The sequence below is a fragment of the Cyprinodon tularosa genome, unplaced genomic scaffold (genome assembly GCF_016077235.1).
Source record: "Cyprinodon tularosa strain WSP-4 unplaced genomic scaffold, ASM1607723v1 ctg195, whole genome shotgun sequence".
Classification (NCBI taxonomy): domain Eukaryota; kingdom Metazoa; phylum Chordata; class Actinopteri; order Cyprinodontiformes; family Cyprinodontidae; genus Cyprinodon; species Cyprinodon tularosa.
Genome location: NW_024038707.1, coordinates 303401 through 330591, shown reverse-complemented (window position 1 = coordinate 330591; position 27191 = coordinate 303401). Strand labels below are relative to the sequence as shown.

At 39.5% G+C, this 27191-nt stretch overlaps 1 protein-coding gene across 1 annotated transcript; it reads left to right on the top strand.

The window, feature by feature from the left end:
* The first annotated feature begins 10737 nt into the window (after positions 1 to 10737).
* Positions 10738 to 23722, top strand: ifi30 (IFI30 lysosomal thiol reductase). The gene is made up of 7 exons (XM_038283550.1): positions 10738 to 10869; positions 14949 to 15137; positions 15220 to 15294; positions 20647 to 20733; positions 20835 to 20987; positions 23439 to 23507; positions 23605 to 23722. The coding sequence occupies exons 1-7, from the start codon at positions 10738 to 10740 to the stop codon at positions 23671 to 23673; spliced, it is 774 nt and encodes a 257-aa protein (XP_038139478.1). The 3' UTR covers positions 23674 to 23722.
* The last annotated feature ends 3469 nt before the right edge of the window (positions 23723 to 27191 follow it).

The following is a 27191-nucleotide window of genomic DNA, read 5'->3' as shown; positions in this document are numbered from 1 at the left end:
TCATGTGACCATTCTGGTCAGAAGCTAAAAAGTTTGGGAAATAAAATGAGCCTTCCAAAACCCGTATTGATTTAATTTGAACCTGAAAGGTGATTCTGATCATTCTGCTAATTTATGTTAATTGACACGTTGGTCAAACCAACCCCGATTACTGTAAATTTATTGTTAAAAAACCTTTATTTAACCAAGAAAGTCCCAATTCAGGTTAATAATCTCCTTTTTCCAGGAGATAAAAAAAAATGTTTAAAACATTACATGTAAAACTTTATCATCCGCAAAGACTATTGAAATAATAAAAGGTTGTTAAATTATGGAGTTAAAACCACCGACTAAAGGCTTTTCTCCAGGTTCAGTGGGAACGTTTGGGACAGACGGCGAACAGCGATCATTGGAACCAAGACTCTAAAACTGCCTGTAATATAAACGTGTATCAGTGGAGGGTATCTAAAGGAAAATATAACTCTGGAAATTAATTTTATCGGAACATCCAGGTCAGAGGTCGTGATGAAACCCAGTGAAGGGGAGGAAGAAATGGCTTCCATAGGACCAAAACAAAAACAAACATAAAGACCCAGAAATCCTCCTGATGATCCTCAATGATTTGGAGAAATGACTGACCAGACAAAAGTGGGCGGTGCTTGGATGCAGCGTGTCCCTTTAAAACTGTTTCGTTGGTAGGGTGGCAGCAGGATGATTTCGACCCGCTTTGCCGCTTCTAGACTAGCCTCGTGACACCATCCTGATCTGGCGAGCTTTCAATATTTCACTCGCAGATCAGTCTGGAGACTCTCCGTTGAAGAAAATTTGGAGCCGTTTACCAAACGAACGTCCAATCAGCGTAGGCTTTGAGGCGGGTTGAGGTGTGACGCAGCAAGAAGCGCGACAGTTCAGTCTAAAGAACATGGCGGCTTCAACCGATGAAACTAGCGTTAGCGTGGCTATCGAGCAAGTTTTATCGGAATTACAGAGTATTTCTTCACTGAAAGAAGAGCAAAACACTGCTCTGGAGGCTTTTCTCAGAGGAAAAGATGTTTTTGCTCTTCTCCCGACTGGTTTTGGCAAGAGTTTGATCTATCAATTGGCTCCTCTTCGTCGTCGCTCTGTTAGTACGTCATATGCGTCGTTGATCTGATTGGTTTATTTGGCCCGTCTATCACCAGCATAGGCCAATCAGCTAACCGGTATTTTCGCCCCTTCCCAAAATTACTTCAACGGAAGGTTTCCAGATGGATATGCGGAGCAAATCCATCTGGCGGAGTCAGGTTACTTCTAGACCTGAAGACCTCAGCATGACGGACTGAACCATGAACTCCACTCCTCATGTCTGACCTTCAGTCTGTTACATTAAATAAAAACACGCAGGATCCAAAGCATGAGATCCAGTCCATCTCTGAATGGCAAAGCTACAATAAACAACTCTATAAAAGGCCTCGTTAAAGACTCTTAAAGCTGGTTGACCTTCAAAATAAAAGGATTCTGCAGACAGGCAGGTCAGTTTGGTAAATATTTATTACCAGTTATCAGTGTTTTTTCTGCCAAAATCCTCAGATAAACTTCTTTTTCAATTTACTCAGGTTATCTTTGTCTGATATCCGAGTTGGTTTTGATGATATGGATCTTTTAATTAGGACAAATACAAGTTTTTACACAACTTCTTTGCTTTTGGTTTAATCACAGGCAAAAACAACAATTCGGTTTTGTTTTTAACTGCTTTTTTCTGCTTTGTTTCCATGGTAACGATGTTTAAAGCTTGAGTTATGGTTAAAAAAAATGTAACGCAGTCATGTTATTAATTACACCTAGTTTTGAAGAACACTAACTGGCTGGAGCAGTCACATGAAGCTACTCTTCACCAAAGTGCAATTGAAAGCAGAGCTGTTGTTTCAGCCCACAGAGGGCTGCTGGTTGTTTAGCGCTCGACCGTGATGCACGAGACGGACGCCGTTTGTTTTTTGTCCTCCTCCTGTTGGTCTGTCTAAAACTCAGATGCGACGTTTCTTTCTTTCTTGCTCATGTACAGCTTGCCACAGAGTTGTTTGTCCTCAGACAGGTACTCTTTAAACTGTACGGATCCTTCTGTAGGTAAATGCAAAGATTTCAAAAGGACAATAAAAGATTTTAAACTGAATCCTGTTGTCCTGTTTTTTTTTTTCTTTTTACAATCTTATTCCAAATGGAATGAAGTTTATCTCTTTCCTCAAAATTTCCAGACACAATGTCCCACTATGACAGTGTAAAAAAACTTTACTTTTTTGAAGTTTATTAATAAGATTAATAAGCAATCATATTTCCATACGTTTTTATAGGCTTTCATCAAAGCTTTGTTGATCCATCTTTGGCAGCCATTCTTCCAATAATGGCTTCCAGCCATTATTGGATATCTTCAGTCAGGACATCCCAATTCTGATCTTTTCACCTCTAAAAAAAAATACTACATCCTGCCACTTTCATTTGTGCTGCCAAGGATGGATCTGTAGGGGGGGCTGGAGGGGGCTAATGCCCTCTCCCCCCTGCTTTAGAGCCTTACCCCCCTTTTAAAGTCGTAGGGATGACATATTTAAATGTCAAATCATTCTGGCTTAAACATGTATATAAATGTACTCTTTATCAGACGATATTCTCCCAACAGTTAGAAAATTTATATTTTTAAAAATATCCCGTCTTAAAATCTTTTTTTTGTTTATCTTCTGCAGGCCAGTTAGTTCTACGTCAGCCTGAACACCTAAATTCGGCCAATCATATATCAACGGTCATCTGTCAATCAAATATTTTCGGTCATAGCATCTTGATTCATATGTCGCAGCTAATATACGCAACTGTTGAAATCAGAATCCTTTCCTTTCCCATTGAGTTGCGTCCCAGTGTTCACGGGGATGGACGTCTGTGTCTTCGGCAGGCGTAGAGCTAACAGAACTGGCAGCGTTGCGAGGCAAGGGCTCAAACATGTACGGTTTCCCATAGGGAACCTGCTAGCACTAAGTTGCTAACTGGTTAGCAACGATGCTTCTGAGAAACCGGCCACAATCAAACTTGCTTGCGAACCTTCTGCCACAAAAATCCAACCTTCTTGATAATCGACCAATCACATTCACTTTATTCACTCGTGTAAAGTCGGGCACCACTCGGGAGAATTCGGAACTGCAACGGTTGGAACGGCCGAGTCCCTACGACTTGGTTGATTCTGAAGTTATCAAATAATTTCTGTCTCAGACAGAAAAAATAAAACATTCATTTTTTTTTTTATTCATGCTGGAATTTTAATAGACATAAACACAAACTTACCAAAAATGTAAAATATATATACGGTAAATAACAATATATAAAATATGGTTTTATATTGTTTTTGCCTTCACCAGGTTTTGAACGGTCAAAGAAATTCAGAAAAACAGAATACTTTAATGAAAAATATAGTGTACTTAAAAGATATATTATTGATTTGCGATGTGAATTGAGAGCTAATGTCAGGATAGCAGCGTTAGCTCCTTGGAAAGAAGGGAAAGTAGAACAAAATCAAGGTTTCCTTTGGTTGAACAAATAGTGATAAAAAATACAATTTTAGTTGTGTATTTTATGCTAACTAAAATAGATTAGCATGCTAACATGTCATGAGAATTTAAAAGAAGTGCTAAATATTGTAAATTCTATAACTTATTATCAATCACCTGTTTGTTCAATTGCCCCTTTTTGAGGGAACAGACTTAAACAAGGACAAAGGTGTTCTAAAATTGAAAAAAACTGATTTAATGATGTCAAAAATAGTTAACCAAGGGTCAAACTTCAATAAAAAAATTACTTCAATTGTATTATCTAATGATAGATAAAGCTAAACCATATTTTATATAATATAGTCATATATCATAAAACTTTATTATCCATAACAAGTATTTGGACCCAATTCAACTGCGTTTAACTCTAACCTGCTGACAACCAACAAAAGCTGCTTGAATAGAGGTGGATTAACCTAAACTTACATAACTTAACAGAGAAACAAGGAATAAAAAAAAATCCATACAAAAAAAACAAACAGATAAATACCTCTGTAACGGAGCATGAATAATAAGCAAATACTAAAGTGACAAAACAAAAAGGTTCAACTTAAACAGAAGTCCCCACCCTGAGTCCTTTGTGGTGGTTTGTTCCTGGCTTCCCTTCCAACTCATCTGCATTTGCAGAACCTCAAAGAAAAGAACAACTGGAAGTGAACCATTCAGACAAATATTAAATAAAATGTGAACCCTGTACAAAATATACACTCACCGGCCACTTTATTAGGTACACCTGTCCAACTGCTCGTTAACACATAATTTCTAAGCAGCCAATCACATGGCGGCAACTCAGTGCATTTAGGCATGTAGACATGGTCAAGACAATCTCCTGCAGTTCAAACCGAGCATCAGTATGGGGAAGAAAGGTGATTTGAGTGACTTTGAACGTGGCATGATTGTTGGTGCCAGAAGGGCTGGTCTGAGTATTTCAGAAACTGCTGATCTACTGGGATTTTCACGCACAACCATCTCTAGGGTTTACAGAGAATGGTCCGAAAAAGAAAAAACATCCAGTGAGCGGCAGTTCTGTGGGCGGAAATGCCTTGTTGATGCCAGAGGTCAGAGGAGAATGGCCAGACTGGTTCGAGCTGATAGAAGAGCAACAGTGACTCAAATAACCACCCGTTACAACCAAGGTGGGCAGAAGAGCATCTCTGAACGCACAGTACGTCGAACTTTGAGGCAGATGGGCTACAGCAGCAGAAGACCACACCGGGTGCCACTCCTTTCAGCTAAGAACAGGAAACTGAGGCTACAATTTGCACAAGCTCATGGAAATTGGACAATAGAAGATTAGAAAAACGTTGCCTGGTCTGATGAGTCTCGATTTCTGCTGCGACATTCGGATGGTAGGGTCAGAATTTGGCATCTACAACATGAAAGCATGGATCCATCCTGCCTTGTATCAACGGTTCAGGCTGGTGGTGGTGGTGTCATGGTGTGGGGAATATTTTCTTGGCACTCTTTGGGCCCCTTGGTACCAATTGAGCATCGTTGCAACGCCACAGCCTACCTGAGTATTGTTGCTTACCATGTCCATCCCTTTATGACCACAATGTACCCAACTTCTGATGGCTACTTTCAGCAGGATAATGCGCCATGTCATAAAGCTGGAATCATCTCAGACTGGTTTCTTGAACATGACAATGAGTTCACTGTCCTCAAATGGCCTCCACAGTCACCAGATCTCAATCCAATAGAGCATCTTTGGGATGTGGTGGAACGGGAGATTCGCATCATGGATGTGCAGCCGACAAATCTGCGGCAACTGTGTGATGCCATCATGTCAATATGGACCAAACTCCCTGAGGAATGCTTCCAGCACCTTGTTGAATCTATGCCACGAAGAATTGAGGCAGTTCTGAAGGCAAAAGGGGGTCCAACCCGTTACTAGCATGGGGTACCTAATAAAGTGGCCGGTGAGTGTACATCTCAATGGAATAACTTCAACTAAATCTGAAACTAAATATAAACCATGAAACTTTGTTATGGTGGTAGAAGCATCCATCGTACCCTTACAGCCTTTAAATTATATAATAATTAACAACAAAATATAGAATTGCAGATAAAAATATTGTAAAAAAAACTATATATTTTGCACTCAACCATGGCTAATACACTAATAAAAAATGTGTTAAAAGATTAAAATATATATTTTTTAAATTTCCTTCATTTTATTCCTGTTTAATTATTATTCTGTTTGTTTGGAATAAGAATATTCTTTTTTTCCACACTGTTATATCCCCAAGGATTACCAAATGCATCAGACAGGTGTGAACCTTTCCTTTTCAATCACTTGAATTTACCACAGAATGCACTTCGGCATGTGATGTTCAACAATTGGGCTTTTGAAATACATAAACGTTATTTCTTAGTCCTCTGTTTGTAATAGATTTGCAACACTGTAACAGAGAAATTTACACTTTCATAAGTTCATGTGTAGAAAAAGTGCAGCTCTGCTGTTCTGTCGGACGACCCATGTTTATTACACACAACTAATATGAGAGGGAACATCATACAGAAAACTGATTGTATGACGCTACTTTCTATCAAAATGTAAACATAAGAAGTTTTCCCGACTCCTCTATTGTTTGAAATCTACCAAGACTAAAGTAAAAAGGTACACTTTGGTCAGATAAATGTAAAACTGAGCTTTTCTAAAGAATAAAAATCGAAAGGATGAATGTGCAGATATGTGCAAATCATCCCAATGTAAAACACTGTAGATTTATAATGCTGTACTTCTTCTCTTCTCTGCAGGTTTTGCCTTTGCCAGAAATATAAACATTTGTCACCATTTGGGTATTTTAACAGGATGATGGTCTGTAACACACAGTCAGACCTAATTATCACAGTGATGGTTCAGCTGCACCAGAATCTTCTATTGTGGTAGTCTCAGTTTCCAAAGCTGAAATCCTACAAAAGAAAAATTTAAATAAAACTGGGTGAATGGGGTCTGTTCTCTTTATTCACCCTTAGCTATAACAGGGCTTGTTATATTTCATATATTTTGAATACTATTGCTGGTTTCTTTTATTAAAATGTGAAAGTAGTGATATTAGCCCCTTGACCACTTCATATTTTAATATATATATATATTAGTGCTGTCAATCGATTAAATTTTTTTAATCGCGATTAATCGCATCAATGCCTAAGTTAACTCGCGATTAATCGCATTTTAATCGCAAATTTTTTTTCTGATTGAAAATCATTTATATACTCTCGATGACATACAAAAAATACATACAGGCTAGGTTTGTGCCAATGTTCTTTTTTTTAAATGAAAACAGGTCACAGACACTGATTTATGCCATAGAAACATATGGGGAGGCATGGGGAGGCAAAAAATAACAAATATGTAGCCAAAAAAAGGCCCTGAAAACAGGCTGATGTAAAAGACAGTCTTTACAGTTAATACAGTCTTTTGAACAAAGACAAGCATTTTACCCTACTGCTATAAAATGCAGTAGAGTTAACATTAGATGTTAATTAACCAAGATAATAATGAACAATTTTCAATCAATACATCAAAATCAATAAACCGACATCACTAGATGGAGGTAGTCTATGCTCTAGAAAGTTACTTTTCAGCCTCTTAACAAAAATGAGAACACACACACACCCACCCACACACACACACACCCACACACACCCACCCACACACACACACACGATACCGACCTGTGGCGTACACAGACAGCAAGAGTGCCGTAGCAAATTCCATTTCACCTCTGTAATCAGTTTTCTCAGCGTATTTCAGGTTGCTACTAGTTACCAGACACTCAACTTGTTTGTTGGTGGTGGGGCTTAAAGAAAAGGCACTAGCGCTACCCAGTGTATGAGCGTCTTTTTTCCTTGAGGAGCTCGGCTCTCGAAGCCTATGGAAAATGCATAGACTGGGGGAAAATAGCCCCGCCTTCCCGCAGGCTGCAGCGGGATGTACTTGGAAAATTGTACCATAAAACCACACAGCGTTAATCTCACATTAAAAAAATTATCGACATTAAAATGGCCTCGCGTTAACGCGATAATTTTGACAGCACTAATATATATACATTTAAGGTATGGGCCAGTTTGGGGTGTTTAAGGCCAACAGCAACCTCGACGACTCCCCATTACTAAGGGGTGGACCTTTTTTTATTTTTTATTTTTTGGTTCGATTGGATTTGCCTGTTTTCTAAGCTATAACAAGGTTTTGTTTTGCTACTCTATTAAGCGTGGAACTCAAAGCTAATCCAGACATTTTGAACTGAAAAAGCTTCCTGGATGGAAGAGAAATGTTTTCAAACTTGGAAACAAAGTCCAGTCGTTTTTGTTAAAACTTTTTGGGAATAAAAGGTGTATAACTAAAAAAAAAAGGCACATATACAACCATATACCTGATGCCAAAAGGGAACCAATAAAGAAATCACCAATGGGTCATTATTTGCACCTAAAACTAATGAGTTTGCTGTGAATTTAGCATTAAAAAGTAAAACAATAAAACGATAATTTTCCTCATGATCGCTGAGTCTGGGAGCGGCCATTTTGGTCCAAATATAGTAGCCCCTCCCTCCTGCCATCTTCCGGCAGTGACGTCATGCTGCGGTTAGCCTAGCGCCATTCTCCCCGCTTTACAAGCTAAATCAATGGGAACTACTAGACACATCTGCAATCAACAACAATTATTGAAGATTTCCAGAGGACTTCACCATTGAAATTCACCAGAGCTATAGTGAAACTGACAATGCCCACGTGCATGGCAGCTGGATGCTGGAATACATCGGGTAAAAGTGAAAATAAATGAGTTATTCCACCTTTCCGATTCCTGATCCTCCACGGACGGGTTTGTCATTGGATTGCCAACTTGGAGGGGAATGTCGCCGTCATGGATAATAGCGCGTTGTGACAAACACCAGATACAGCACTGGGACTTGATTAACAGCCGATACCATACCGTGACGTCACAAACCAGTAGGTGGCAGTAGAGTTCTTTGACAAACATGGATGTCTCCAGTAAAGAACATTCAAATGAAAATTACTCTTAATTAAAAACACATCATTTATAGAACAGTATGTAAGAATTTCATACTTAAAGTTCTCTCAGAAGTTTGCATTCTGAATGTGACCAGACTTTTCCTTCAAACGCGTGCGAGAGCGTGCACGAGCCCATTTCTCCTCGTGCACGATGTTTTAAAGTTGCTGTTTGTAATTTTTTCACTATGTCAGACACACCACCGGTAAGTGAAAATGGGGATGAGCATGTAGGACGGCCTTACGTAAACATATCACCAGAAGGATTGACAATTAGGAGGACCACTGATTTAGATGATCCACCTGGAAAAAGAACATCCTCCACTATACCTTTAAGTTGGGGAGTGCCTACTGAAGGCCTAATTACCATATGAACCGCTCACCAATGTATACAGTAGCCTTCATATTTTGCAGTAAACTTATTTAGAAATCACAGTTAGCTTTAAGCTTCAGTCATACTAATAGGATGCTGTATTTTATGTGTTAAATCAGGGATCTTCAAACTTGGTTTTTGGCTCTCTTACTATTAAAAAATTATGCACTCCTAGCTGTATATTTGTGTGTTTGTTTGTTTCTGTGGCCCCCTAAAAAAACCAATGCCCCCCCACACTGGCCTCTGTAGTAAATTATTTAGTCTAGAACCACCACTGAATTAAGGAGCAAATTCCTTTCCAAAATGTGTAATTAAAGCAATACAAAAATAAATAAAACATTTGCAGGTTTTCCTTCATAGACACAGCTGGTTTAGTCTCTTTCTTTACCTGGGTAAACTATGAATTAATGTAAAAGATAGAATTAGCATTAGCGGACCTGGCTATTGGCTGGCAAACTCTACAGAACAAGAGAGCCAGTCTGCCACCTACTGGCCTGGAGGAGTTAAATTTGTAGCTATTACCTTAAAGGTATTGTTGAGGATTTTCGCAAATTTTTCAAAGGACCCGCCTTCTCCACGCGTGGAAGAGCGCTCTGTTTAAAAGTTGCTGTTCTCATAGCTCATACAAGCTAACTGTACCCGAACGTCCGCTCTAACCCCTAAATCCCTCGATCACTATATAGAGCAGGAACTTTATAGTGGACTGAATTAAATGACCGTTCAGACAGATGGTCACTACTTTTTGCTGCACCATCTTTGTTATTAGTCGGCGCTGTCGGGTAGAAACAGGCTATGGCAACAGCGGGCCGTTGTGACAGCAAATCCCAGGATGCTTTGCGAGGATAGCTCTCAGTGCAAAGTATTCTGGGATATATCTGCCTCTTCTGAGGCCTCTCTTTTCTTCTCATACACCTCGTAGACACTTTTTCTCTTATGACCCTCGGCCATTTTCAAAGAACCGCGGTGAGAAAGGTGAGCTTCAATAAATGTCTGAAACCGTAGCTCACCACAGATACACGCCTGAAAGTGCGCATGCATAGAAAATGATAGCTAACGGGACGAACACGTAGGACGGCCTTACGTAAAGATATGACTGACAGTTAGGAGGACCACTTATTTAGATGATCCAGCTGGAAATAAAAGATCGTCCTCTATACCTTTAAAATGGAAAATTTTTTTTTATTCTATGCATCAAAAATATTTTGGAGACAAATTAAAGCCTTATTTTTCTTTACAACTAACTAATTTTCCTATAAGTTTATCACTTCATTCCTTAAACTGTGCTTCACCATTAAACTGAGTCAGCACTTTTTGTTATCTCTGTTTACCTCATGGCCATGTGACGATCAGCAGGAAAAGTTATTTATTATGTGCTACACTTAGTGTAGAGGTTTTATTATTTTACAGGTGAGATGATGACCTCAGCTGTGGTGCAGACATGTGACAGTGACCTACATGGTGTAACATAACATTCAGAAAGACAACTTTGAATTCTGCTGAGTTTTTACAATATGCATCCAGAGATGAGTTAAACATTAATAAAACAGCTGAACCTTTACAACCTGCATGGAATAAACATCCAGGAAATCCCCTTATTCTTAGGAAAAATCTCTGTTGAAAGCAGCTGGGGAGGTTTCAGGATTTCTGCTGGTTACAAGTGACGCTGGGAGCGACAGCCAATCAGATCCTCAGAAGCCTTTAGGCGGAAGCGGCAGGGTTGGATTTAAAGCGGGGATCGCTGCGGTGTCGGAGGTCTCGCTGTGGGGAGTTTTTCTACAGAATAGTGAAGACTGACCGCAGCTGAAGATGAAGGTCCTGCTCCCGCTCCTCCTGGCGGTCTGGCTCAGCGCTCCGTCCGGCTGCACCTCCCTGCCTCCGTCCTGCTCCGAACCTCCTGCAAAGTGGTGCTCCTCTTTAGAGTCAGCTGCTCGCTGTGGGGTGAGTTTCTACTTCCATGCTATTAGAAAAAAAATTATAAATAAAAATAAATAAATTATATATGAAATATATATATATATATATATATATATATATATATATATATATATATATATATGTTTTATATATATATATGAAAAAACCGTTATATATATATATATATATATATATATATATATATATATATATATATATATAGTAGAGCTAAACTTATGTAAACATCCTGACTAAACTTTGGTGTTTGGGTTAAAGACAGTAAAGCACAGCCCGCTGTCAGTTAGCTTCCATGTTCTCTTTTAACTTTTTCTAACAAACATCGACGGTTTGGTTTGGTTATAATTATTAGGAGGGAAAAAGTTAATTTATCCGAGGTTTGAAGGTGAAGGGAGCAAAACAAATCTTCAAAAACAGGAAGTGAAACGGGAGAAAATCACGCACGGTTTAGTCATCTTTACGCGCGCGCGTCTGACTAAACTGAGAACCGCAGGAAAAGGCCAAAAAACTTTAATTCAATTCATTTTATTTCTATTCCTACAACATTCATGCTTTGCACAATGAAATGTGTGCTGAAGGTTATGATGCTTTATGAATTCCTAAAACTCTGTCTGTTAATTATTAGATTGCAGTTTTTAGTGTGTCAACTAATATGAATTATGATACAGTTTATTTATATAACGCCACAACACACGTCATCTCAAGGCACTTTACAGTTCAACCAGATCATCCAGTCAGATTGATTAAGTTTTCTATCTAAGAAAAACCAGTTGATTGCATCCACTCATCCACTCCGACTAAGCATGCTTGCAGCGACAGTGGAGAGGAAAACATCCTTCTAACAGAAGGAAACCTCAGTGTGAGTGGCCATCTGCTGAGGCCGACTGGAGTTCAAGGAGACAGAAGCAGAGATACAGAAATCAGCTGTAAAAGGCGGCCCCATCCAGGAAACACACAGGCGAGCTCCAAGCCAGCTCCCATGTCAGAGGATGAAGAGAGCACATCCAGTTAGTCACAGTCAGAGAAACAGGACTACACTGAAAAAACATCTAGAAACAAAGGTGTTGATGGCAGCAGCACAGCTGATATTTCTCTCCAGGATGGAGTCACAGCCAAACAGGAACACAAAAATCACACATGGTTTAGTCATCTTTTTGCACACGCGTCTGACTAAACTGACAATAAGTAATAAGTATTTTCAAGTTATTTTTCTACTTAAAAAAAGGTTTATATTTTATATAAGCCAAGCTGACAGAGTGCATCCAGGTACTGAGCTGCAGCTTTCCCTCCTCCTGGATGAGCATGTAGAGTCATTTTAGAAATGCCAGCATATTTCAGAATACTTTAAGATGGACCTCTTCAGCTTGGATGCAACTTTTTTTTTCTTTTACTAAAAAAAACTTTCATACTTGGTGCATGTTTGCCTTTTAGTGACAAAAACAGTTTTTGGAAACTGGCATAAGCCAACATCCAAAGGTTGGACCGATTTAATCCGACGCTGAAGGAGTATGTGGGGGAAAAATGCAAGTAAAGAAACAATCGCATACAATCGTAATAAAAATAAACAGCTGGATGATTTAATTGCATTGAAATATAAAAACCTTTTGATTTGGACCTCTAACTAAATAGAAACCACCTCAGCTTCAACCTTCAGCTGGGTTCGATGTTTTTCCTCGAGTTAATGTCTGGGGTGAGTGGAACGATCTTTGATGGTGACCAACACTTCTCGTTTCTCTGCTTTAACCATCGTCTGGGTTAGTTTTTTCACGGAGGCTTGTATCCTGAATTGCACTTCCCTTCTGAACAGGAAGTGGTCGAAGCAAAGCGACTGGAGCTTCCCATGAATTCTGTCCGTTTAGCGTCGCTCTGAATTCCAGCTCATTGTGCTTCAGTTAGGAAGCAGCAGAGGTCTGCAGACTCTGCAAGCAACAGATGTTTTACTGCAGTTAATTAAAAGGAAAAAATGAGATTTGATTCTATCAATATTCACCACAGGTGGCTGATACTTTTGGAAATGTCTGTAAAGGGGGAAAAAAACTTTACTTTTTTCTTTTCTCACTTTAAAATAAAAAAAAACTGTTTCTGTTACAGTTAAATACTTTTTTTGTGTGAATTAAAACAAGAAAACTGAATTCAGTCCAGCTAATAAAAACATTTTTTAGACTATTTTTACTACAAAAAAAAATATTTGCCCCAGAATGTTTGTTCTTTTTATAACGTACTATTGAGGCCAGACTAAAGAGAATTTAGTTTTTTGGAAACCTGAAATATTACGAGAATAACCTACTAGAATTATGAGAATAAAGTCAATATATTGCAAGATTAAAGAAATACTATCATGAAGTTGTAATCTTGCGACTTTTTGAATTCTCATTATTTCTTTATTCTATCGGATTTCTTTGTAATTACCACCATGCTATTTCAAATATTAGGTTTTAAAATTAAAGGAGAAAAAGAGAATTAAATATATTCTAAATGGACTGCTGATACTTTTGGAAAATTAAGTAGAATAGGAAAGCAAAAAACACTTTTCCCATTTAAAAAAGATCTTCTGTGATGTTATTATGTGTGTCAGCTGTGGAAGGATGGAATTCCCTTAAGAGGATGTCTACATGCCATAGATGCAATTTATTGAATAATGAGTTAATCTAACGGTGATTACTCTTATCAAATAATTTTTTTTTCTAAAGGCAGTCATTTTCTTAAAGACCTGAGTTCTTTTCTTGCATCAGAAGGATCTATGAAAAACACAAAGGCTAAATATGTTTTACAGTACGATCAGTGCCGATTTCTCTTTGAACACAAAGAAGGCTAAACCTCCCCTGTACATTTCATGAAATAATTGCTCAATAAGCGTTGTTCAACTTTACAAATGGCCATTAAAATGCACCTGATTTCATGTGTATGTTGCACATTTAGCTTAACTAAGTATTTTTTGTTGTTGAATATAAGCCATTTTGCAGATATATTTTTTATACATACTAGGGATGGAACGGTTAATGAAAACCATCAGAATCGTTCGGTTCGACTGTCTCGGTTCGGTTCGCGTGTGTTTCGTTCGGTTCATGCACTGCTCCTTTTTCTGATAGGCAAAGCGTTTACACTCCAGAGCAGAAGGTGGTGGTACTGCGACCAAAGCCAACCACCAGTAGTAAACAAGAAGAAGAAGAAGCGAAGCAGCGTAGCCGTGTAGCAGGGAAAAAACTCAGTTGTTGTGGAGAATTGTGTGGGTATGGCGAGTGGGAAAGAACAGGAGTTGGAAGACGCGCCAGCAGCACTTTATAGGTCTGCTGTATGGGACCACTTTGCATTTAGAGTGACCTACGATGACGGTGGAAAGAAAGTTGTGGATAAAAGTGCAACAGTGTGAAAGCATTGTGCAACACGTTTTGTTTATGCTAACAGCAACATGACCAACATGTCAGGCTAACAATCAACATATACCGAACCGAAAACCGTGAACCGAACCATGGAGTTTGTGAACCGTTCCACCCCTAATACATACATTGTTTAGATTTACTTATATCTTTCTACCCCTTCTATATCATTACGTTTACTTTTATTTGTTCCTGCTCCCGGTGGTTGTCACAGTTATTCTACTCCGTATTCTCATGAGTGTAGTCTTTATCCACTTTACTCTAAACAAAAATAAAATACGGTTTTGGAAAGTTTGGTATTCATTCTTTTCCTGCTTTGTGTGTCAATTCTCACGGTTGCTAAGCAACAGAGCGTGCAGTGGAAGCCTTGACCCGTTTGAATCTATTGCCAAAACTCTTCTGATCTCCTAATTTTCACGGAGTTCGAGGGATCCAGTCCAGGTAGACCGCATCCTTGGAGGATGCAGCCTTTGAAATCGAACACACCTATAGCATCTATGGAGCGGAGGCAGACGGGGGCGGGTCATGAAGCTAGATGCTTAATGCTAATTGGCTAAATACGCGAAAAGATTTAGCCGACAGACGGAGAGGTTTTCCTCAGGAGAATGGGGCGTAGCTGACCCTGAACTCATCATCAGGAGCAGCAGATCCAGGTGGTTCAGACATTGTAGCTACGTTTCTTATTTCGCCTTGCCCCTCTTGATGCAGGTTTTGAAGCAGTGCCTTGAGGCTGACTTCAGGAAGACCCACCAGACAGCCGATCCAGTCCAGGTGGCGCTTTACTATGAGAGCCTCTGTCCCGGCTGCAGGAATTTCCTCGCTGGAATGCTCTTCCCCACCTTTGTGATGCTAAGCGACATCATGTCTGTTACCTTGGTGCCCTATGGAAATGCACAAGTAAGTAATTTATAAAAAAATAAATAAAAAAAACTACAACAAAAATGGAAGTCTTTTGAATTTCATTGTATGACCTCTGCAGGAGAAGCCTGATGGTGACAAGTACACCTATGTGTGTCAGCACGGCCCCCCGGAGTGTCTGGGGAACATGATAGAGGTAGTCAAACTTGCAGCCTCCTTCATACAAATTAGTCTCACTGTATACAGAATTTTAATTAAACTTTTTTAATAATCACTTTAAGAGAATCAGGACACAAAGAAATATATATATTTTGTGGGTTCTTTATTCCCAGACTGTATTCACACAGAAAACGGCATTAATTTTATAATTTTGAGGGTTTTACTAAACATATCCAGATAGAAGAATATAAATTTATGAATATGAATTTAGCTACTTTAAGCTTTAATACCAAAAACAGACCACAGTAGTGGCTGCTCTCCTATAAAACAGAAAATAAAATGCTCAGCCACACTTATAGAACATCTTACAGTCAAATTCTTCTATATAAAACAATAAGAAACAGATTAATCACTCCAACATATTATTACAACCTATAGGGCTTGGTCGTCATGACGTTAGCACTTTGCGTGGCCGCCATCTTGATGGCCTCCTTTACCGCTACTCAGACTACTGCCTACGACTACCGCGTGCTGTACTCCCTCTCAGCCGTGTTTTAATTTGATTAATTTCACCTTAACTTGGTTTCAACCATGGTAAACCTTTATTGTGGGCTGTAACAGCTCAATACATGATCGCCATGGGAAAAACATAGAAAATGGGTTAACTTTCCACCGCTTTCCTGCCTGGAGGCGCAACCACGGAGACCAAGCGTCAGAGATAAAGAGTCGTCGGCTAGCTCGGACCGCGGCTGTAAGAACATAACTTTCCACAGTATCCCGATGTCAATGAGAGTGTGTTCCCTGCATTTTCATTCTGGTAAGTTAAAGATGCACGGTTTTATTTTAGAGCCTACATTGTTTCTTTCCTTCAAAGTTGGGATCTTTTACGGGAAAATAATAAAAACGGCAGCGGGAAAAGGCTCAAATACGTGAGAAACCCGGAGGGTTTGGGGAGGGTTGGCAGTTAACGTTACTAACTACACCTTTGAAACACATAGCAGCTAGTTAAAAGTACATTACATGCGTGAGTGGTTGTTAGCATTAGCGGTTAGCAGTTACTAAACTAGCGGGTTCCGGAGCCCGTCTGATCACAGCTTACCTTCGTACGGATTACTGTGTTCCCACTGTTTGCTGGCTTTATGATCTGCAGCTCCTGAACCCTAACCTGACTCCGCCAGATGGATTTGCTCCGCATATCCATCTGGAAACCTTCCATTGAAGTAATTTTGGGAAGGGGCGAAAATACTGGTTAGCTGATTGGCCTATGTTGGTGATAGACGGGCCAAATAAACCAATCAGATCAACGAAGCATATGACGTACTAACAGAGCGACGACGAAGAGGAGCCAATTGATAGATCAAACTCTTGCTGAAACCATTCGGGAGAAGAGCAAAAACATCTTTTCCTCTGAGAAAAGCCTCCAGAGCAGTGTTTTGCTCTTCTTTCAGTGAAGAAATACTCTGTAATTCCGATATAACTTGCTCGATAGCCACGCTAACGCTAGTTTCATCGGCTGAAGCCGTCATGTTCTTTAGACTTGAACTGTCGCGCTTCTTGTTGCGTCACACCTCAACCCGCCTCAAAGCCAACGCTGATTGGACGTTCGTTTGGTGAACGGCTCCAAATTTTCTTTAACGGAAAGTAGCCAGACTGATCTGCGAGTGAAACCTTGAAAGCTCGCGAGATCAGGATGGTCTCACGAGGCTACCTGAACCCATCCATTGGTGAACTGCACATGAGACTCCAAGGACTTGTAGCTTCGGAACTGTTTTGAAGTATAGGCGCTCACCCATCGGTGCTCCACTCATTGTTTGGAACTTCAGATGGATCCAAATTATTAATAATGCTGATTTTGTCAACATACCGGTCCTTGGCTTCTCTATTTAATGAGTCCTGGTAAATTCCAAATCCTTTTCGGGATTTTAGCATCTTTTTTCTCTCTACTTCTACGTCTCTTCGTTCAACAACAACGTTGTATCAGAGCTGTTTACGTTCGCGTAGCCCTCAACATGGCCGCCACGTCCCACAATGCAACGCGGATCCCGAGCCCTATTACCTTAAATAACTTATTTTTCAAATATAAATGAGAACATCACCCACATCCAGTGGATAGCCTACAGCTTTCTTTTATACTTGGACACAGCACAAAGACACTCCTCTTTCTCCCCTCTGTGACGGACATCAATAAACAAGATATACTTAAGGTAAAATAAACAATTTATGATGTCATATCAAGGATTTTTATCCTTAGATTTGTCACTAACGCCGCTCTGCTGCTCCACTTCGATCCCAGCAGAATGGAGACAGCACACGCCTACGTGATGTTTTTCAGTCAGTTTAGGATGTTTTGTGACCAACTGCAGTGATTAACCGTCCCTAGCTTCCCAACTGGCAATATTTGCGGGTTCTCATGAGACTTCGGAGTTCTCGCGGGATTTGCAGTTGCTGTTCTTAAAGTGACAGTATGCAATAATAATCCCTTATTCCTCAACCAATGAACAAAAAGCACTGTAGCCCCTGTTAACTTTGCTACAAAGATAAAAAATATATTTCACTTATTTTCACAGAAGGAAGAAAACCTATCGGCACACTAACCAGCATTTGTTAGTGTCTATTTTTTCCAAAGATTAGCTGGCTCTTCATCATGTTTAGCCAAAGCGATGAAGAGCCATTGTTGCGAGTCAAAAGGGCCACAGATTTCTGAATCCTGTCTTAAAGGAATAGTACACCCAAAACATGATTAGCCTTCATTTTCTACTCACCCCCATGCTGAACAACACTCTGGAGTACTTTTTTGATATCTCAAATGCATCTGGAGATCTGGGAGGCTTCTTGCTGTCTGCTGACATTCAAATAATGGAGGTCTATGGCGCCCGAGGCAGAAAGGTCCATAAAGATCCACAAAAAACGTGTCAATATTCCTCCATACTGCTCGTCCAATGTATTCCAAGTGTCCTGAGTGGGTAGCGTCCATAATTTACTCGAAACGAAGTCATTTAGAATATTTTTAGAGCATAAACAGTAGTGTATAGGATTTCCTAAAAGCGCGCGCCTGCGAGTTCACGAGTCTACGGAAACCGCGGCAGACCAAACCAGATGAAAGTGCGCATTCAGCTCGGCAAAGAACTCATGCTCTTCCTCAACACTGAAGTCCTCAGACATTTTTCTTTCGTTGTTTCTTTCTTTGCACAGGTAAACAGCACATTTCTTCTTCTACGCTTGCATTATCGGCAGAGCAGACGCTGAATGCGCACTTTCATCTGGTTTGGTCTGCAGCAGTTTCCGTAGCGTCGTGAACTCGCAGGCGCGCGCTTTTAGGAACTCCTATACACTACTGTTTATGCTCTAAAAACATTCTAAATGACTTTGTTTCGAGTAAATTATGGACGCTACCCACTCAGGACACTTGGAATACATTGGACGAGCCGTATGGAGGAATATTGACAAATTTTTTGTGGACTTTTATGGACCTTTCTGCCTCGGGCGCCATAGACCTCCATTATTTGAATGTCAGCAGACAGCAAGAAGCCTCCCAGATCTCCAGATGCATTTGAGGTATCAAAAAAGTACTCCAGAGTGTTGTTCAACATGGGGGTGAGTAGAAAATGAAGGCTAATCATGTTTTGGGTGTACTATTCCTTTAAACTGACCAGTCAACATTAGCTTTTTATACTTTTGATTTGATTGTAAATTTAAATTTACTTCACAGAGGTCCAATCAGGCTTGTACAGTTTAATCCAGAACCATTTGTAGCCCTGAGACATTTAGGTTTAAATAATATTTCTATTTAGCTGTTTGTTTGTTTTTCTTCCAGACTTGATGTAATTTTACCATTTTGGAGCATTTCAGGCTAAATTCCTACTTAAAGCTTATATAAATCTACCAAAGGAGCTAAAGATCAGCAAACCAGCATAAACAGTAACTGTCAACAGGATAAATAAATGTTTTCTGGATTAAGTTTAACAGGATGCAGGGAGGTGTGTGTCGTTGCAACGACTTAATGCAATCGTTTCACCATCTGCATTCGTTATTGACAAAACCGGATGATTGTTCAACATAAAAAAAAAAGATGCATCTTGTCAAGCGGCTGAAATTTTTTACAAATGTCCATTTATGAATAAAAAGAAGAATGGGCCCATGTAGAGTTTCAGATTCTGTTCAAAACCGAATATTGGACGATATTTTTGGTAATTCCTCTATCAGGCATCTCCAAACTCGGTCCTGGAGGCCCGCTGTCCTGCAGGTTTTAGAGGTTTCCTTGCTCCAGTACAGCTGATTTTAATTGAAAGCTGATTAACAGGCTTTTGGTCTACTGTAATCATTATAACCAGCTGTGCTGAAGCAGAGAAACCTCTAAAACCTGCAGGACAGGGGGCCTTGAGGACCAAGTTTGGGGATGCCTGCTCTAGATGAGGTTACCAAGTGAAGCCTGGCTGTCGTACCGTTTGTGTTCCCCAGCCCAGGTGTGTCTGGGCTGGGGAACAGAAGCTGGAAGCTGATCTGGTAGCTGACAGCGAGACAGACACATCGCTGATGATACAGAGCGCTGTGATCGCTCCTCTGAAACAGTTTATTGACGCCTAAATTAGCTTAAAATGCTGAAACCTGCCGACAGAATATGTTTGCTTTTATTATCCTGGTGCCTGCAGTTTGGATTATTTAGATGAAAAACACCTGCCAGCCGCCGCGGTGAACCACGGGGAGGCGACCCGGCCAGAGGCTGCTGTTGAATGGGATTCCTACTGACAGCGCTCCGCTGTATGTGGGGGTCTGAGCGGCTCCGACAGAAATAATATTGAAAGGCAGGATGGTAATCTGGATGAACTGACTGCACTGATGAAGTTTTCAGGTGGATTTTCTTACTTAAAAACATATTAAAACTACTTTATTCCCACTGATCACAGCAAATATAGCTGCAAGGCAAAGAAAGGATAGTGAAGCTCCGCCCAACGCGCATCAGACACATGTTTGCTCCGCGCAGCCAGAGCAGCAAAGCTGCGCGTCAGAACTAACTGGTACAAGCAGCAAAAATGAAGCAGCCGACTTGTTTTTGCTGCTCCTGCTGCATCCGGTGTGAACGTAGCGTTATACAGCAGGGAAGGAATCAATAAAATAATGACCCACTATCATTGCAACCCCCACCCTCTTACAGGGGACAACAACACCTCGCCTGTTCAGCCAGGCCAACAATTCCCTCTAACGGCCCTCCTTTCAGAGACATAGATGGGTATCGGGTCAAGCCTTTGTTTCTGTTCCAGTCTATAAAGCCTCAAACTCGACGCTATTTCTGACATTTTGAATTGACAAAAGCTTCCTGGATGGTTTTTTAACTTTTTTATGGAATGTGAGAGCGATGGTTTAAGCTGGTTTGTTTATCTAACTTCCATAGAGTTGTATAATGAACATGACTCAGATGGCTTTCCCCATCATCTTCTGCATGGAATCCTCCGCCGACGTCATCGGCTCAGCTGAAAGCGTAAGCAACCGTTTTATTTCAGTCTGTGTTGACTGGCTCTGAAGGCTCTGAGCTCATTTTGATCAGTGGATCTTATTTTTTAACCCTTTTCTTGTTTCTAGTGTCTGAAAGTCTACGCCCCTGATCTGAGCATTGACAAAGTAATGAGCTGTGCTAAAGGAGACCTGGGAATGCAGCTGATGCATCAGAACGCCATGATGACCAAAGCACTGAAGCCTCCCCATGAGTATGTGCCCTGGGTGACCATTAATGGGGTAAGCCTGAAGAGTTTGCTATTTTACAGCGAAATATAAAAAGTCCACCTACCTTCATAACATAAGGCACTTTGATATAACTGAGAAAAAACATGATCTATCCCCACTTAGCATAAAGAGCCCCAGTCACCTACAGCATTGTGACTTTAAAGGAATAGTACACCCAAAACATGATTAGCCTTCATTTTCTACTCACCCCCATGCTGAACAACACTCTGGAGTACTTTTTTGATATCTCAACATTCAAATACGACATTCAAATAATGGAGGTCTATGGCGCCCGAGGCAGAAAGGTCCATAAAAGTCCACAAAAAACGTGTCAATATTCCTCCATACTGCTCGTCCAATGTATTCCAAGTGTCCTGAGTGGGTAGCGTCCATAATTTACTTGAAACGAAGTCATTTAGAATGTTTTTAGAGCATAAACAGTAGTGTATAGGATTTCCTATACACTACTGACAGCAGACAGCAAGAAGCCTCCCAGATCTCCAGATGCATTTGAGATATCAAAAAAGTACTCCAGAGTGTTGTTCAGCATGGGGGTGAGTAGAAAATGAAGGCTAATCATGTTTTGGGTGTACTATTCCTTTAAGGATCTCTACACCTCTGGTTCAATCTGGGAGGTTAAAATTATGGCTTCCTGTTTGCCTAATATATCCATATATTTTTATGTTTTAAACTTTGTTTTTGTAAACCTAGCAAAAAACAAAACGTACACAAAGGGGAAAAAAAGATGGCATGTGACCATAAGTTTGGTTTTCTAGGAGGTTTAAGTTGCTTAACATTTGGAAAAAGTTCCAGATATTTGGCTTCGTCAACTTCATAGATCACAGGGGTGTAAATCTCATCCATCATGGCGATTCGATTCAGTATCGATTTCCTGATCCAAAGATTCGATTATTTTTGATACTCAAGAATACACTTCGATTCGATTGTTTGTTTTTAGTTTTTTTCTTTACCTTACAGGCTAGACAATGTTTCAAATTTGAAATAAATCAATGAAAGCTGTAATATCGTTATGTCATTTATTTTAGAAACGACAGAAAATAACAGAAGTAGCACAGCTGTACTCTACCCAGGCCTATGAAAACCTCATTTACTGAAGAATAATATTGCCTCTGTGTTTACGTGTGTGTGTGCAAGCAAAAAGAGGGTAGTGGCTAAAGGAAGCGAGGTAGGAGGGGAAAATAGGTTTAGCGCCACCACAGCACGGGAGTCAAAATTACGTCCAGGAACAAATGTATAAAAATAGAACGGAGGGAAAAAAAAAAAAACATGAATTGATACTCTTGTGGACGTGTCGATGCATTGGATCGTCGGCTGTTGGATCGATGCATCGATACAAAATGATTATTATTTACACCCCTAATAGATCATATATCATAGTAAGTGGTGCACGTGTGCTAATACCAATGCTAATCCTAAAAAAAGGCATTAGCCAAAGGTTTGCTAATGCTATAATTGGCATTAGCAAAATGGTTTCCTAATGCTAAAAAATGCATTAGCCAAAGGTTTGCTAATGCTATAATTGGCATTAGCAAAATGGTTTCCTAATGCTAAAAAATGCATTAGCCAAAGGTTTGCTAATGCTATAATTGGCATTAGCAAAATGGTTTCCTAATGCTAAAAAAGGCATTAGCAAAGTGGTGGGCTAATGCTAATGCTAAAAAAGGCATTAGCAACAAGGTTGGCTAATGCTTAAAAAAAAAAAAAAGGCATTAGCAAAGTGGTGGGCTAATGCCAAAAAAGGCATTAGCCAAAGGTTTGCTAATGCTATAACTAGTTTTAGCAAAATGGTTTCCTATTGCTAAAAAAAGGCATTAGCAACAAGGTTGGCTAATGCTTAAAAAAAAGCATTTGCAAAATAGTGGGCTAATGTTAATGCTAAAAAGGCATAAGGAAGCATTTTTGCCAACGCCTTTTGTTTAGCATTAATAAACCTTTTTGCAATCGGTTTTCATTTATTGGTGATCAATTCAGGTTTTAACTTTAACTAGGCCATTCTAACGAACAGAATATGCATTAGTCTTAAATTTTTCCACTTTGGTATAGCCCTATAGCCTCTTATTTAGCTGCAGCCATCTTCGTTGCTGTGGAAGGAGAGAAAAAAACAAAGAAATCATCCCCACACCATGAAGCTGCCACCACTGTAGACAGTGGGGATGTTGTGCTGGGTTTCCTTCCATTTAGTGTTCAGCATTCAGACTGTTAGGATAATTATCAAACAGTTGAATCTTTGAGCTAACCAGACCAGAGCGCCTTCCTCCACCTGTTTTTTTTTTTTGTATCTTTCTGGTTTTGAACCTCTTGGCTGCTTCTTAGATTCCTGCTCTCCTTACCCAGCCTGTAAGTTTAGGCCTACTACTCTCCTATACTGAGATTAAATTGATTTTTAACACAAAATGTGGTTTAAGATGGGAAGTGTTCATTTTTCATATTTTCTTTTCACAGGAGCATACAGATGATCTGCAGGACAAGGCCATGTCTTCTCTGTTCACTTTGGTCTGCTCCATGTATAAGGTAAAACCGATGGCTCAGATCACAGCGTTTTATCTTCTAATTTCTGAAACTGATTAAAACGTTTTTTTTTTTTCTTTCTTATTTTTTCTTTCCTTAGGGCACCAAACCTCCTGCCTGTGGAGGGACCCAGAAAATACACTACAAAAGTTACTGCAGCAACGAATAAAGAGGCAGCCTCTAAACTAAAGAACACTTTTTCTTAGTATCTAAAAAAAAAAAAAAAAAAAAGGAAAGAAAGTTGGTTTGACTATTTTTTTTTTTTTTTTAATTTGCAGAAATAAAGTTTTTCATCCTAAAGTATCTGTTCCGGCTTCGTTTATATTTTAAAATCGAAAGGTTACAACATTTTTTCACTTGAATATAAGAAACTATTCCTTAGCATTCCTTCTCTATCCAGTAGATGGCGCCATATCCCAAAAGTCAACTTACCAAAAGAGAAACATTTACATTCTGATTGGTGCTAATGTGAGGGGTGCCTGATGTTTTTCATTATGATTGGGATGTGATTCATAGGCTCTGTTCGAAAACCTAGGACGGGTCCTCCAAGGACGCGGTCTACCTAGACTGGATCCTTCGAAGTCCTTGAAAATAAGGAGACCGGAAGAGTTTTGGCTGTGAATTCGACCAGGTCTACCTTTCGGCGGGTTTTACCGCAGTATGCGCTGTTGCTTAGCAACCGTGAAAGTTGACACACAAAGCAGGAAAAGAATGAATACAGAAGTTTTCAAAACTGTTTATTTATTTCTCTTTTTATTGTGAAGTGAACAAAGACTACACTCACAAGAATCCCGAATGGAATAAAGGTTCCAACCACCGGGAGCAGGAACAAATAAAATCAAATGTAATGATAGAAACCTTAGTCAGTTAAATAACCTGCTGCTGTCATTCTGCACATCTCTGATGTTGCTGCTATTTTCAAATATCCATTACTGTAAAAATGTCCATAGCTGCATATTGGTTATTTATTCTCCAGTTTAATATTGTTAAAACACTTTACAGTATTTTATTGTTTATATTTTAACTCTTCCCTATCATGTTATTCTTATACATTTTTCTAAGGTCCACATTTTTCGGACCATTTTCAATAATCTTTCTGCTGCTGTAAATCTGCCCATTGTGGGACAATAAAGGGATTTTCTATTCTATTCTATAAAAGGAGTAGAAATATATAAGTAAATCTAAACAATGTATTTATAAAAGATATATCTGCAAAATCTCTAATATTCAACAACAAAAAATACGTAGTTAAGCATATTGTGCAAAACAGCAATAAAAAGATAAAAATCCTATCAGATTTATAGTTCCCACCCTGCAGATATATTAGAATCTGTCCTTAAATTCCAGCCAAACCCATTTATACAGTACCAGATAAAAACCTTTAGATAAATCAAACATTACCGCCACATATCTGACTCTATAACCATTAAAACAACTATTTTCATTCATTTCAGATGGAACTATTCACAGACTGGATTATATTAAACTGAACTTCCAATTTTCACCACTGTTCGGCGCCAAGTAACCTTTCCTCTGATCACAGCTTGCTTGGTCTCGCAATGAATCCTGGGATATCCAAGAATACCGAGGATACATCAGACCCGTCCTTCAAATCGGGCAAAAAGAAGGACGCATTTTAAGGCCGCATAACGAGGACTCTTGGAATCCGACCAGACCTCGGCGCCGCGCTATGACGTAATCGGCCTTCGAATCCGGTCTTCTAAGGATGCGTCCTAGGTTTTCGAACAGAGCAATAAAGTATATGGAGTCCCAAAATGTAAAATAAATATACCTTAATATATGTAAATATGACATTATAGATCTTGCATTTATTTGCGTTCATTTAAATATTACAGTCAAAATACAATCAAATAAAAATACACAACTAAATAAATAATAAGGTCTTAGGAAATATATTTAAAGATACTTTTGAATAATTCATACTATTTTTCTAAGGGCCATTTACATTGATGTTTTTCATTAAATATTTTGGCCCTCCATATACCTCAAGAAAATGATCTGTGATCAAGTAATAATAATAATACATTTTATTTGTATTGCACTTTACATTTCAACAAAATCTCAAAGTGCTGGTCTACCTTAAACTGATCCTACTTATCTAAATGGTTTTATTCATCATATTTGATGTATATATCAGATATATTTTTCCACATACCTCAGGGATCACCTCACAGTTATGGTGAAAACCATCTTATGACCCCCAATTTAATGTCTTGTTATCCCCCTGGGGGTCCTGACCTCTGCTTTGGAAACCCATTTGTTAGTGTTATGATTTTGGTTCTATTTTATCTTTAAGTTTTCATTGGTTTTATTTCCATTTTGTGTTATTCTAGTTATTTTTGACTAGGGGTGGAACGGTTCACAAAATCCACGGTTCGGTTTGGTTCACGGTTTCATGGTCACGGTTTTCGGTTCGGTATATGTTTATTGTTACACCGAAAAAAAAAAAATTTAATAAAAATTATAAAAATTAATGAAATTTTTTAATGAAATTAATGAAAAAAAATCTAAAAAAAATTAATGATTTGTAGCCTAATTATTTTTAATGATTCGCGGAAACCATGGATCATTTCCGCATGTTTTTCTGCTTTGAGTTTAATCATCTCGCGCATGCTCTCTACCATCTCCAAGGAACGTGGAGCGGACGGGAGCCACAGTGGAGGCTGTAGGCTTTGCTTTGTGCAGCCGGTCTGGAGCGCAGCGGGGCGGAGCGCTGACGGAGTATGTGGGATTTCGGGGTTAGCATTACATGTTGGTCGTGTTGCTGTTAGCATAAACAAAACGTGTTGCACAATGCTTGCACACTGTTGCACTTTAATCCACAACTTTCTTTCCGCCGTCATCGTAGGTCACTCTAAATGCAAAGTGGTCCCATACAGCAGACCTATAAAGTGCTGCTGACGCGTCTTCCAACTCCTGTTCTTTCCCACTCGCCATACCCACACAATTCTCCACAACAACTGATTTTTTTCTGCTACACCCGGCTATGCTGCTTCGCTTCTTCTTCTTCTTGTTTACTACTGGTGGTTGGCTTTGGTCGCAGTACCGCCACCTTCTGCTCTGGAGTGTAAACGCTTTGCCTATGAGAAAAAGGAGCAGCGCATGAACCGAACGAAACACGCGAACCGAACCGAGACAGTCGAACCGAACGGTTCGGACGGTTTCCATAAATCGTTCCATCCCTGTTTTTGACTGTATTTGAATTCTTTTGTATTTCTTATTTGCCCTCTGCTGACCTCTTGTGTCATTCCCTAGCTCCCTTCTAGCCTCCTCTGTCCACACCTGCTACCAATCTGCTAATTAGCCTGGTCTTTGTTTCTCTCTCCCATTATTGCACCTCCTGCCCAGTCACTGTTTGCTGGTTTGTCATGATTTCTTCCCCTTCCTGTGAGTTTTTTGTATTTTTGTGGATTTTTTTGGCTTCTCTTGCCCTTTTTGTAATTAAATCAGCTAGAAACCACCTTCAGCTTCATTCTTTGCATTTGGGTCCTCTTCAAACCTCCACCTGACCTGACAGTTGGTGGTTAAAATGTTACTGCTCCTTTGTAAGTAGTTTAGTCTCTATTCTTTTTATGAGTTTGTTCTACGTCCACCGTAGTCTTCAACCTCATTTATTTATCTTCTACGTGAGCGTAGACCCCAAAGATGAGAAGAATGGAATAGAGA